General features: G+C 40.7%; 1 protein-coding gene across 1 annotated transcript in view; it reads right to left on the reverse strand.

The window, feature by feature from the left end:
• LOC128302850 (LIM/homeobox protein Awh-like) overlaps positions 1–4,301 on the reverse strand; it is a 28,545-nt gene extending 24,244 nt beyond the window's left edge. The window contains exon 1 of the mRNA XM_053039697.1: positions 4,275–4,301. Within this exon, the coding sequence (XP_052895657.1) occupies positions 4,275–4,301 (27 nt within the window). The remainder of the gene's footprint in view (positions 1–4,274) is intronic.
• Between the last annotated feature and the right edge of the window lie 11,063 nt (positions 4,302–15,364).

Below are 15,364 nucleotides of genomic sequence, written 5' to 3' on the forward strand. Positions count from 1 at the left end.
CGAATGGATGAAAACGAAATCGAACCTTCAGATCAATTAGAATAGCTCGAATGCTCAAGGTACGATTTAGTATTCTATTTTAGTTTCGGAGTCTTTATGAAACAGTTAAAGAACTCCTAAATATCTCAATCATAGCTACTGATTCATATTACATTCCATATAACCATTACGCTTGATCAACTAACTAACTTAAAGATAATTTCATGACTATGTTTCCTGGGTTGAGTGAGAGTCGCGGCTTCGTGTACTTAAACCTTGAAACAAGTTATTTTAGTACAGCAATCAATTGAGCAGCAGCGATCAATTGACATTGGCGGCTTTTATTGACAGATGTCAAACGTCATTATGCATGTCAAATGTCATGACAAAGTAAACAGTGTCGTTTTAAGTAATTCGTTACAGAAAAGTACGGTCATCCGATCGGTCTACTTTTAAAAGTAACAAAAAAGTGCTTAACCTGTCTGGTTGTCTTGCTGAAGCTTCTCAAAGCTCCACCAGCGAAACAAGAAAATCTGTATCTCTACAAATACTCTTGTAGTGCAAAACAAACTTTACCCAGCGGCCATACAACAAAGTGTGATGGATATTTCAATTTCTAACGCTTTTATAAGAAGTTCACAAGCCAAAGCTCTCGAATAGTGGCAAAGGACTACCCCGTTTTGGCACTTGGACAGTAACACTATGGATGCGTTCACTTTTTACTCCCTCTTCCCGTGAAGTGCGAAGCCATTTCAATAGCGCTTTCGAAGCTCACTCAAGTGCAACCTCTTCTGCAGACCGGTGGCGGCAAACATTAGAAGGCTCATCTCGCGCGCACCCGTACACCGGCGAACATCTTCATCGTCCCGCCGGGTAAATCTAACAAGTTAATTCTTCGCTTCGTTTGCAAGTGCTCCGCGCACAGCGAATGGGCGAGGCTCGCTCTCCGTCACGGGGAGAGCCCAACGAGAAGCACTGGAAGCACACGAAAAGACAGATCCCGCGATTGCGAGTGGCCGTATCGGTAACAGATTTGTTTTCCATCCAACCACCCGAAACGGGGTCCCTTCTTTGGGGGAACCGTGGTGGAGTGGCGTCCCTATCGGACATCGAGTGGATGCGGTGCGTGACGGCAAGCCGCCACTTGAGCTTGTGGGCTCATCTTCTTCGCCATCCCTCTACCCATCTTCCTTACCACCAGATCCCAAAAGGCGAAGGTTTCAAGTTTCCAAACACTGCACCTCTTCACGGCCACTTTTTGGTGTGCAGCCTTCTTTTTCCTGCCGGTCAGCTTCTCGCCATTTGAGAGGCGCCTCCATGCCTACTGACTGGAAGGTGTTCGAGCATGATCATCAGCTTGCTACCACCCCGGAGCCCTTGGCCGTGGGAGAGAAAGCAAGCAAGAGTGAGTGTGTGTATGTTATGCGGTGTGGACAGTGTGTCCACCGGATGGACTAGTAGTATTCCCTTTTTTGGTCGCTGTTCGGCTGACGGGTTAGGACCCCGGTGTGGACCACCATAAAATCTCATACGTATGGCAAGCCGGTGTGACATTGTACCCGGGGTCGTAAAAACGGAACACTTCAACCTGGGCGGATGCGGTAATTATCATCCCACCTAAATCTCATCGATTTAATGGTTATGTTAGCCGGCTACTACGAGAAGTAATGCTGTACGTGTGTGTTGACTTCTGGTGGTGAGTTCTGAGTTTTGGCAAGCGCCAGATGTTAAGGCAAAAAATTCACCAATCTGGCGGACATTGTACGTTCTTCCCAAAAGCATACCATGATGTTGAAGAACATGCAAGAAGTAAGGAGTAAGAGAATGGTTCAACACCGTTTTCAATAGCGTGACGAGGAACACCCTAACACAGATTAGCATAAATATGTGTAAAATGTAAATTATATCACTTCCAATGTGAGTTGGAGGATTTTTCCAGCCATACACTGCACTTCAGCACTGCTCAGTCGCAGCTGGATACATTCTCCGAAGAGCATCAGCAGGAGCTGACGCGATTTAGAAAATTGACCGAAAATAGATAGGTGGCTAGACGTTCGAAAATGGATTGGAATAGTTATCTTCCTACGATATCGATACGAAAATCATAAAATAAGAAGTAGCCACGGTGTGAAGGCAATAAAACAACATCTTTCTATTGGACCGAACACGATCCTTTGCACGGTGATTATCGCCAGTTGAAACGTTTCAAACGGTCCCTCAAACGTACTATCAAATTACCAGTAAACGAGGTTGAGATTGTGTGCAAAGTGTTAGTAGCAGGTTAGATATGACGATCACCTAAACCGCCGCAGCACCCTAATAGATGTGAGGTAGCGTGTGATTGTGACTGATGGACTTGATAACACTGTTGTATTGGATCTCTTGGGAAATTTCAGGCAGCTCTTAAATCCTTCTTGTGAGTATGTCTAGAATGTCTTAATAAATACCCCAAGACAAGAGATGACTCTCTTGGAGGTATTGATCATTTGACTATAAGATTGTGGCTATCATGAAAATAGTTCTACGTAGCCACCATATTTCCAGACCTGACCTAGTAAGTCGGGTATCTAACTAAAAAAGCAAAACAAAGTGCAGGGCATGCGTCCATGATAGAAGTACAGCCTATTGTACAAAATCGCCCAAAAATATAGCGATTGTGCCTTTTATGTCAAAATATTCAATCGTGCCGAGACGCGGAACCGATCGAAAAATTGAAAGCTTAAGAAAGCATTCCGAATATTTCCCCAAAACATTTCACCATTCGATAAGTTATCTCATTTCATCTCCCGAAAAGAAACATTCCATTACTTCCTTCATACCAACATTGCGTTGCTTATTATTTGTTTACCTCGCTTTTAAAATTATCTTTTGTCCATTATGCTGCACAGTCCGGTATCACTTTACCCATCACTACATTCCAAAAGTCATTGAAAGCGAAATCGATTCGACACGCGCTTCAAAAACCTTTTAATCGCATCTTTCCGAATCGGTAGGGGTGAAGTAACGACGCAATCTGAAAGGATCGGTGATCGACCGATAAGGAACGGAACTGAGATCGACGAATTTGCAGATGTAAAGCAATTATTTGGGAGGCAAAAAAACGTTTACGTGAGTTCTTAATCGGTTGCGTTCGAGTTGCAACACGTCAATATTGTTATTACACATTTACATTGCCGGTGCACCTTCAAAGACTGGTCGGCCACCCTTTCGTTCAATGCTCGCAATCGGCACAGGTACAATTTCACATGATCATCATCCACGATCCAGCTGCGCCCCAAACAGCGAAGGCCACACAGACCGAAGAACGAGCAGCATCATGCTCATTTCCATTATTTCATCTTTTAATTTGATTTTATCTCCAAACACTCTAACGCCGCGCGTTTGAAGTCGCACCGTTTTTTTTTATGGCCGAGAAAAGCCACCCCATCCCCCCCCCCAGGTTTGACCGGTGCTTTTGGAACTTAACCCCCTTACGCCACAGGAACGGTGCTGTGTTGGGAAGGAAACAAACGGAAAAAAGACACACCGCGAGCGTTCGGCATCAGATCAGCTCATGATCTGTGGCATCTTTTAGTCCATCTGTGGTGTCCCTGCATTACGATCGTGATTGGTCTGGGAAGGCCAGAAATTCATGCCTGCACCATGACTTGCGGTTACCGTTTTTTTTTTGGCCGGCTTAACGTACTGGTCTGATCCACCCAAACGCATCGAGAAGTTCTACCGAAGAGTTACATTAAAACTTTATAAGTATGAACTAACAATAGCAGTGGGCTTATGCTCATATTTCTATGCTTTAAAATCACCTCAATATTTCGCTTTTAATCCATCATTGATAGCAATATTTGGAACGTAACTAAAAGTCGTTGAATATCCATGCTGTCGAAGGGAAAAAACGTATTTCCTCCAAAGGTTGGTGGTACAACGATATAACCTTCCTAATAACCATCGGGACAGATCATTCATCATCGATTATTCCCTTCGGAAGTATCACTCAATGCTAAGAAGCGTACGAATCGAAAAGTCATGCAACCCGTTCGTTCATCTCCACCGGCATAATTCCAAAGAACGTGACCATAAGCCCGAAGACGAGAACCAACCATTCGTTTGCCATCCTTCCTCACTGCTTGCCGACGGTATCACATTCCCCCGGTTCCAGTTTGTCATGTCTGGAATCCACGACCGAGGCCACACGACGTCGTTTGACAGGTTGGTTTGCCCGTTTTGACAGTGTTTTGATCGGTTTTGTGGGGCCTCCTAGTGGTCTAATGCCGCTCCAACAACGCCCAAGTTCTTACCTTCAGCTGTTCCAGTTTAATATCCATCATGATCGGTCTGTGTTTGTGTGGTGCTGGCGATTTTTGCTGTTGTTGTTCTCGCTTTTTTTATGCGCCCGAATGTCGTTTGGTCGTCCGGCTGTCTGTCTGGCGTGTCAGCTGACAGAATGGTCCTGCCGGTAACCAAGGCGCTCCGAGATGCGTGCGTACGCCAACTGTGTGACACTCGATGTTCTGGAGTTGGAAACCTCAATACCTCCAAAATGTCCCGCGATGGGATTTTCTTATTTCTAATGCACCCACATGTGTACACTTTATCCTTGCGTTATTATCGTATCAAACACACCGGTCAATCTTACCATCGCTACAAAACACTCACTTAGTACTCTTGTGCCAAACCACCGGTTCCGTTAGGTTCGTTGGCAAACATTTCACCAAAAACACGTTTTTTGTACCACCCGTCGTCGTCCCGAAACCACGGTACACGGCCAGCTTTACAGATCCAATCTCATCGACACTCGAGTTAACACTAGTCGCAGCCTTCTACTCGTCTACCGAACGAACTCCCCGAACCTGTCAGGGCCGTCCATATCGGCATCTCGTTTTTTCGCACCCATAATACTGGAACTCCCCGTCTACCGCCCATCGATGGGGCTGCTTTTCCCACCCCACAAACCGGGGGTTGATCTTTATCTCTCTATGGTTTTTTTCTCTTGCTCGCGATCGCGCGTGATCGTACCCGTGAGCGAGCGTCTAAACGCGCGCAATCTTTCCGCGATCACAAACCATCCCCGGGGAAGGCTTCGCACGTAAAACACGAACCACAGCGGTCACAAAAAAGGCCCCCAAACTCTCGCAACACGTCAGCCGCATGTGCTGCGCCATCCATTCATAAAGCGCACGCGTACCGTTTTACGTTTGCCATCATTTTGTTGCATTCTGCCCACCGAAAAGGATGCTGTGAGAGTTTGCTGAAAATGCTCCGAGAGCGCTGTGAGCGCATGAGAGGAAAGGTATATAAAGGGTGGTGAGCGCTAAACTGAAACGAAAAAGAAGGCGTAGTTTCATGTGTTTCACCGTTTACTTCTGTATGCGTTGTCTATCACGGATTGAATTACAGCTTGTTTGGTAAATTGTACACTTACATTTCGATACTGTGCATTTTCATTTACTAAACGTCACTCTTGGAGTGTGACAACTTCACTAAGCGCTAAACTGACAGCTGTCATGTTACAAGATACCATTTTTGACAGTTGTTTTATTAGTTGTGTCCTCTAGGTCACTGGTAAACATAATAACATCCTTTAGACTTGAATCAGTCGTCTTTTTTCGATATGCAGTATAACTTGGTGAATTAATCAGTTTGTGTAGTTCTAGTTTAACTTTTCGAGTACTTTAAAGTTACACCATAATCCAAACAGTTTAAACTACTCGTCCTTTAAGATGAAGCAATGAACGATTTTATTTTCTTTTAGAAATATGACTGTGAATTCAACGTCTTTTGTTGAAAAATGTATTAAATGATTCAAATAAAAGAACTAAAATTATACAGCTTTTATAAGCCAGTATTCTTCCTTCAGTAGTGATCATGATGACAAAACTATTAAGTTCCTCAAGACAGACACATAAAACGTACCAAAAAGTGTAAACCCGGTATCCCAGCACGCTATAAACTCTTGAAAGTGATCGAATCCAGCCAGTCAAACAGAAATCCCTAAGAAACTTAGCGTTTAGCCCTCGATTAAAACCTCAAAATCACTCAAACACGATAATGCCATATATACTTCCATCTACCACGCCCACATTTGTCGTTTATTCGTTTATATACTTCCGCCATCCGCGAAGCACTCACAGTGCTCATCGCATTTCCTCAGCACTCACCGCATCGCAGCGCACAAACATCCTTCGAATGTCCTTCGAGATTGTAAGCTAGACAGAGAGGAGAGGAGGATGTTGAAACAAAACTCCTCTTTCGCATTATGTACGCCAGCATGCGAACACCAAAATTCACGACACTTTCGTTCTCCTTTTGCGGTTCGCAGGATATCATTTGTTTGCCGATGGTTGCTACCTCGCTTGGCCGCTTCCTGCTTCCGGGCAGTGCCTTCTTCATCAGCCAGTCCCGCTTCCGTTCAGGATTTGCAAAAGTTTGTAAGGAGTTTTTTTTTTGTAGCTGTCTACTCCACATCTGAGAATATCCCCAGGTCTACGTACTCGAAATGGAAGCTGTAGACGAAAGATGGCATTAAATTCAATTCAATTACCTTTTTGCGAATACATAATGATCGTTGGTTTTGCTTCCGAAAGATGGGCACAGTGCTTCAAACCTTTTTATCACATTTAAATAACTTTAATACACTGGAGCACGGCAGAAGTAGTGAAGCAACTGATTCCCGCTCAAAGTTTTCATCTCAACTTTATCATCAAACGGAACTTATGCAAAAGTTTCGGAATCTTTGGTGGTGTTCACATTGGCGATTGTAACCAATATTGGCCTTGATTTTTAGGGGTTTGATTTTTCAAAAGACTAAGGATGCACTGTATTGTAAGGCGGAACAATAAAACAACTCCTCAATAATGGGGTTTCCCTCCAAAATCAAAACACTATTTGATCAACTTATAATTTGGAGCTATTTTGATTGATCCATTCTATTTTCGCTTCACCCCGATTCCTTACGCTCCCGTTCGGCACGTGTCAGTAGGGCACGTTTTTGGGCGTATGTAATTAGTCATATTTACTGTATCTACTTGGCATTCAAAGAAAATCGCCCTGCCCCGTTGGGACGTCACGATAGGTGTGCTTTATATGATTATTGCGTTACAAAGGCAACTTCATCACTGTGTAAGGACAGTGTCGCCAAAAGGTTGCTGTTTAATTTAATTCCTCTTCAGTGGAACTTTGTCCAAAAGAGTGGAAAAACGTCTTATTAAGGAAAAATAAATGTGAGTCCGTCCATCATGATAGTAATCAGTGTTAAAGAAATTATTTTCGAATAACTTCTTTTACTAGCGTTTCACGAAGTATACGACAGCGAGGTTTTCCTTATTTTTTTTTACTCCATCGTACTGTGGTTTTTATTATTTAAAGTTTGCTAGTTTAGTTGATTGAGTTGAAGCACATTAAATTAAACACAGATTATGATAGACTTAACTTATCCTATGCTAAAACACGAATTAATTACCGGCCCAATAGTATGATGGAAGCGGCACTAGTCTTCACACGAACGGATCGTGTCAAAATCCCATCCGGACCTGGTGGACTCATCTGGCTATCCGGCTACGTAGTAAAATAAGTCTAGTAAGCCAGAAATGGCTAGCATGACCTAGTAGATCCTGACACCATGAAAAAAGAGAAGAAGAGAGAATATGAATTGTTTATTCTGACAGATTCAAGCATTAAGGTACTTTTAGATAGAAATAAAATTTTCGGAAAGATACAAAGTTTTAGCAACAGAATATGATACTTTTTTATTTTAAAAGTAGTAGGCACATAGTCATATAAACAAAATATATTTCTTATATTAACCTTGTTTCTTCCATTTATCTTAATATTTCTATGGGTTAAATAAAACCTAACGTCTTATTGTGCTTTCTGTCGTACAATTTACATATAATGTTTCCGTTTAAATACTAGAGTTTAATTTTGATTAGATTTAATTTATATTAATTTCTTTTATCACTTATGTTAAAGACATTTAAGTTTAAATACAAGATATTTTAAAGTTTCGAGCAAAGTAAATCTCAACCTAAGGTATCTAAACACTTGATATTTTGGAAAAACAATGTTCTTGAAATGCTCTCTGCGCAACTTCCAACCAGCACGTTTTAAATCATCAAACCACAACGCCAGTATAACTCGTATGTAGCAACCTTCGATTACCATAAATCATGGTCCCACCGATGTTAAAATCAAGAAGTGACTTCTAAACATCATTCTAACATCTTGTTTATTGCGTGTTCGATCACAACACGCGATAGCAACAATGTGCCCCCAAACAGTCAAGGATGTCATAAAAGCTAGGAGAAGAACCAAAAAATTCCCTTCATTTTTCCCAAGGCAATTCGAACGTATCCCACGGTGCTGCTCAGATCCATTCGTGCAGTCTAGGGAACCTGTCGCCTACTGGCTCCCGAACGCGACAATGAAGCTTTTAAACCGCGATTCTTCGATGACCATAAGCGTAAATATCTATTAAAACAAGTAAAGTGCTGCGCTTCATTCGGTCGAAGTCCTGCGGATGGCACGCTACCTTGAACATACGTTCCGAAAACCGAACCACGACAAAAGGGTTCAGGTCTATTGATGACCATTTGACGCCACCTTCCGCAGTGTGGTGCTTGTTTTATGTCGAAGGTGTCGAATAAAGCAAAACCGATGGCCCACTGACTGAGCTCTGTTCCTGCTGCCGTGGAACAGGAACAAAAACAAAAAGCTTCCAGACAGACGGATTTAAAATTGTTGACCACGGGTCGGGTATATTCGGGACATTAAACTGAAACGACGGGAATGATGATCATCCTCAAATCTCTGCTCGTTGCAGGTGTGGCCATTTGGGCCAGCGGCAGAAACATTTACGGTTATGTTACCGAGCAGTAAGTAATAAAGATATCGCTCCAGGTTATGGGGCAGGCTATAATACACGTTCCTTACGACTTTGGTGCTGTTTTCTATTTCCATTCTACTCGTATTAACTTTTTCTATCATAGTCTATAGCCCTGCTCGTCGTCAATTAATACCTTCTGTTGTTCACTGTTATTTTATACATCTCATAAAGCGTTTCCTTCCATTCGTTTTATTTCATGTTTATTTTATTCTCCTTGGTCATTTGTCGATACATCTCCTTTTTTCCCCACTTCTATTACTATTCTTATTCATTGTCTACTTTTTTCACTTCTTTTTGCACCCTGACCACATACGGTTCTCGCTCTGTTCTGCTAATGTTTGGTTTTTTGATTTGCTGCAGACATTAATGGCACTAATTTATAATCGTAGCGTGAATTCCTGCCGAGTTTCGAAAAAATGTACTGAATATGAAATGTGTTTTCCTTTGAACGCGACAAAAACGTCAATTCTCGAACACCCACCCGCACCGGTTCACCCATGGATATGGTCATGGTGAATTGATTTCGATTGAAAAATCCGTACCAAATCGTTCGATCGACAATTTTCACCTCCCGGCCCACAGGTCAGGAGGGATCATTTATGTGCTTTTATTATCTTCAACTTCTCGGTTCGTCGCTGACGGTCGCTCTGGTCGATTCTGGTAGTAAACGTGAATCAAATATTATAATCAATCGCAATGAAAATGTTACGACGTGACTGAAATGGATCGCGGCGTTCAACGCGGGACAATTCCGCTAGAATGGTGGTCTTCCGATGATGGATGTTGACCGATCGGACCGGATGCTGATACTAGCAGCAGGGAGATACTTTCTGCCCGATAAGCAACGGTGAATGACATTTTGGGAAATGTTACAAGTTTGCTTCATGTTCAACATAACTCATCGCTAATCACTAAAAGCTAACGGTGTTTGCGTTGGTGGAACACCCATGCGGTGGTGGCGAAAAGCTTTCCAGCAAAGGTGATCGTGGGAATGTTTCTCATGCCTGTTTCGTACGTTGTAGATTTATAATTTTGACAAGGAAACCAACAATCGATTATCACCATTAGGAAGAGGAAGTGCAATCAATGTCGTTTATTACACAAATGAGGTTGGATCGCGTTGGTGGTGAACGGAATGGCGATATATTTGATTACATGCCAGTCATAATCATCAAGCTATAATAATCATCGTCCAAGCGTTCCACATTGCCCTGCAAGTTTTATGCAAAGAATTGTTGATGTGGAATACTCGTGTGGGATACTTTATTTATCCGTAGCTGAATAGTCCGTTCTGCGTACGGGGGATTGGTCCGGATGGGATTTTGGGCCGGTCGTGTCTTGTGAAGACCTGCGCCACTACAAATACCGCCTCCGAGTAGCCCCGGTTTTTTAAATGTAGTTTATATAAATTTATTAACTTACTAGTTAAAGGTGCGGAGGCGGTTAAACTCCGGGGATACAAACAAACTCCACATGAAATATTTTGTTTGAAATTCAAGCAATGTTTAAATCTGGAATCGCTAGTATTAATTTATTTTAGTGATACTTCCATTTTGATTAACGATTAACATGTTAACCTTACTAACCTTACTTAATAGTATAATTTTAAATTACATATTTGGTAATAGATTAAAACATAAATCCTAACCATATCTAATATCTTAAATTTATTTAAAAATATAATTAATGCTTCCGCTCAGTGGCATAGCAATCCTGAGTATTGTCAGTTAAAAATTTACTGACAACTCATCTTCATTATTGACATGTTACACAGATATGGGTGGCTCTTAGATGATTCCAACGGCCCTTGTTACTCACGGGTGAAATTTTGGAATCAATAGAACATGCTTCTCCGTATAAAAGAGAAAAGAACAAGAAATTAGGTTCCTTGTACACTTCTTTAAGTATTATATTTCGTAAAAAAAAAACTATATTACACTAATTAAGTTTAATTTTACGCACGACTTCTAAAGAATTTGTCTACATCCGTGGTACTTTTGGACAACTGATTTTTTTAAATGAAAATAGTGTTGTGCACGTATACTTCAGACACTTATTTATCTATGCTTCAATGAACTGTACAGGAGTGAACCTAAACTGCTCGGAACTGCTGGCCCCACTTTTATGTATCATTTGCATCATCATATGTATCATCATATCACTTTTATGTTTGCTTTTGATATCCAACAAATATTCTTTTTGTTTTTCAACAATATTATCGTTTGTTCAATACTTTTGGATCTTTTTTAGTGATTCTTGAATGTAATATAAATAGTACGTTGTACGTACAATATATTAAATTTCTCTATGCATCTTTACCTAATTCTAAATCATATCCATGCAAACGAATGACGTTGAAAACGAAATTTTTAAAATTATTTGTAGGTTCTGTACAAGTCCAGTAATAAAATTTCTAAGATTGCTTACTGAAACAACCTTAAAGTATACCAAACAGTCTCAACGAAATGTTAAACTGTAACAATGCTAATAACACCCCTTTTCGAATCGTCATAAGTCTTTCCTTCTTAAGTATCTCACGAGCAACTCACAGGATTCTCACTGCACCTACTCAGCTAAACAATCGAACATCCTGTTTAGATCTATCGTCAATATGTCCCATTGAATATTTCGCTTCTATTCTTATGTTTCTTCAATCGGTCCTTACTAACTGCACGATTCAAACTACATTTCTTGCCACATACGTTTCCTCAAATCTTATCCGCATTTGAATATCATTCTTCCACTTCAAAAACAAAGCAAGAAAACAAAATGAAAAACGGTGGTACAATCGCACACATAAAAGAATCCCACCAACGGAAGTCAATCCTTACCAGTTAATCCTGCCTGAATGCTAACCAGTGAACGATACACTCACTCGTCTGCATCAGGTATTTTACGATCCCACCCGAACTCACCTTCTTCCCAGGAAAATATTTCCTCAGCCGAACTCCGCGAAGAGGGCGAGTGTGCTTCAAAGTCTCCGTCTTTCAACTTCCTACTGCACAAAGCGTACGAATTATGACCGGCTTTAGGACGATTTGTTGTCCAACTTGACTTAACAGTGCAGTCGGTACAGTCGGTTCTTATTGCTTGTGTGGTGGGCTTAAAGGTCCTTTCCGCCAATTCGCAGTCACACTCTGAGGAGCCGATCTGTCTTGGGGAGTCATTTTTTTCTGTTCTTTGCTTGTTGCTATTCCGCAAAAAAAGATGCCTCCCTAATTTATTGACCATGCAAAATGGATAACTCCCGAAGCGGAACGATGCGCGGATTTGTCGTCTGTGTAGTCTATCCTCTGTGGAGAGCAAAGTTGAGGCAAAATGCACCGAATGCCGATTGCATCCAAGCGTCCCGCACTCGTAAATGGTTCGTAAATCATCAATTTCAGTGCATTCGGTTCTGTGACGAAACGTTCGAACCGTTTTCTAACCGGTAGTCTTGGGCAAATTCCTGTGTTGATCGTTCAAGATGGGGCTTGTGTCCTTTCAGGCCGAATAAGCATTAAATTAAAGAATGTTAAAGTGGTAGCAATTATTTTCGTTTAAAAATATAAATAAGAAATCATTTTCTTCTTCAGAAATAAAATCTATGTCTCGATTTTCCTTAACACTAATTATGTGCATTGAAAATCTGGATCTTCGCGTTGCGCCTAAAAGTATGCAAAATAAATATTGTTGATAATTTTTTACATTTTTTTTATCTAGCTTAGGTTACAAGACTGTAAGGCTGTTACGTATCGTTATTGGATGTTGTTGGGAATTCAAAGTAACTTACTTTGCATACAATTGGGCGCTCATTCTAATTTACAGCGTATCCGTAAGAAGATTATTCGCCTAAAACACTACAAAAATTTGACTCAGATTTTAAAAGTTCAAAAATGTGAATTAAAATAAAAAAAACATTATTAGATCCCTATTTTCCATGGTGCGCACTCTTCGCGGCTGGTAGCGAACTGTACTCAAGCCTGCAAAGCACTCCGAACACTGCGCACACATATTTCAGATCCCACACAAACAAAACCGCATACGCACAACGCAATGAAAATCGTAAATTATGTTTATTAATAAATAACAATCATAAATTTCCCCATATTTGCATTGTGTGTCCGTCCGCGCGCGCATCTGCAGCGTGGTCATCGCCGGAATGGCTGAACCGGGCGATGCAGCAAAAATCATGCCCGTGTGGAAGCATCAAAGGTCCTTAATGCACCAGGTACGAAGGCAAGGTGTAGCAAATGCGCAGGCGACGATAATCTCGCACGAGCGTGAACAGATGCGAATGGATGCCAGAAAGCGAATTTGCTCACCTTCTAACCCCTTCTTGAGCCACAAACCATTACGCTCGGTGGCCATTAAAGCCTTTCCGATGGCTTCTTCGCGCCACACGACTCCACCGGTAGACATCGTGCGCAAGGGAACACATTGTGCAATAATTCCCATTCCGCTTTGCGTTGGTGTTGCATTGCTTGTGCTAAAACAGTTGTGTGATGTTCGATTTGCAGTACACGTGCCACACGTTGCTATGGTTTCCATGGAATCGTGTGGAAGTTGAATTTAAAATTTTCATACCGTCAAAGTTCCTATTTTCGTTTGTTTCGAAAATATTTTTAGTTTCTTAAAGTGTTAACAGAATTTACCAGCTTTTGACGCAAACTGTGAACTGTTTTCTTTCACTTTTGCGTTCTCCAGAGTATTGCCATTAAAAACCATAAAGCGAACATGAAGGTGAAGATCGTTCAAGATCGGCTCCAACGCTATCCCTTCACGATCCGCTGCTCACCGTAAACAGCACACATCCCATATGCAGGAGCGGCTTTAAATAATAATAATAATCGGTAAATCAACCTGTAAACATGTGATTTTATGTGTGTACATATGTTACAACCCTTTTGATCGGTTATTACATACGACTCACGGCTGTCCTTCAGCCATACCTACCCACCTGGTGAAGAATTTGCAACGCCAGTGGCCATTGCTTCTACTATTCGTAGCTCCCGCTCATGCCATGCACACTCGATACCCAACCCATCGGTTACGGTGCTGCTGATGATGATGGGTACCACCGGTGGAGCACAATTCCTGTACGGCAAAATGGAACTGACGAAAGATATATGTTCATTACCGATGCTGCAGTCGCCCTTCAGCAGTCACCCGCCGGACCATTCTCGAATGGGTGCTGCCTACACAGTGTGTTTCTTCACACCTATCAAACGTGCTGTTCTAGTGGTGGCGAAGGTTGTGGTTGAAGATGCAGGAAGCATCCACTCTAAGTTTGAGATATTTTTACGAAGCTAACCGAACACGTCTGACGCCTTAGCTAAGCCAACAATTTCGTGTGCAGTGACAATGAAAAGGCGATCGTTTGAGATCAAATTTATGCTAGCTACTTTTACTGTTTCATTTTACTGCTTCTATTTCGCTTGTATAAATTAACAATATTTACTTTCAAATTTGTCAACAATCAATTCATAAATGTATGTAGATTATTTTAATGTTGAACAGTAAACTGTAATAAGGATGCAACGATAACTTATTTTACCAGATAGATAATTCAACAGGATTAAACGTTTGGTTTGGTTACATTTTCATATTTATTATGGTTATCTATTATACTTTCATTATATTTTAAATTCATAGAAAGTTTGAAAGATGCTCCTAACATTGTTTTTTTTTGCAGTCTTACCCAGCAACAACCTTCAGAGTTAAATAATTCGATAGTGTTTATAAACCAACTTATAATTAAGTAATCTGAATTTAAAGGGTTTCAAAAGAAAGACGACACTAGAAATAAGACAATAAACCTTTCCGTTTTGTATGCTTTTCTAGTTGACTAAAGAGCCAAACCAAACGCCTAAAGTTTTGCAATTTACAAAACAATCTTAGTATTAATAGTAACCATGTGGCAGTATTATTTAATGTGATGTATTGCAATTTAAAACCAAACATATGTAGGAAAAACGAAGAATGTGTGAGGAAATGATTCCATATATCAGGAATATATATAAGTGAACTGTTGTAACAAAAAATCAATAAACATATATGAAATATGAAGTATAAAACAAGATTTGTTATTTTTAGTTTTAATAAGTTATTTACAGTGTTTTTTAATGGGTTTGTGCTTCGGGAGGGAATGTTCTTAGAATTTAGACAGAATTAAAAACTGGTTAATTTCATTAATTTGGGATTTATCTTTATAAAAATATGTTTGGTAGTTCATTTCCCAATTAAAAGTATATCTTGATCGGTATAGATAATTCCTTCATATCCTACATACCACTCGAAAAATGTATAACACAGCTAAAAAGGTATTAATGGATCAATATATCTAATCAGGTTCATTCTTATTGCATTCGAAAATAGACTTTTAATCAATCCAGCATCAATAACGAAACTTGCAAAATAAGTATAACTTGATTTTTGTACATGTGCCCTCTCTACACTATCGAATTGTCACTGCAAATGCAACTGCAGGTTGCCTTTGGTTGCCACCTACACGTGTCAAGATCGCTC

This window comes from Anopheles moucheti, chromosome 3 (genome assembly GCF_943734755.1).
Source record: "Anopheles moucheti chromosome 3, idAnoMoucSN_F20_07, whole genome shotgun sequence".
Taxonomy (NCBI): Eukaryota; Metazoa; Arthropoda; class Insecta; order Diptera; family Culicidae; genus Anopheles; species Anopheles moucheti.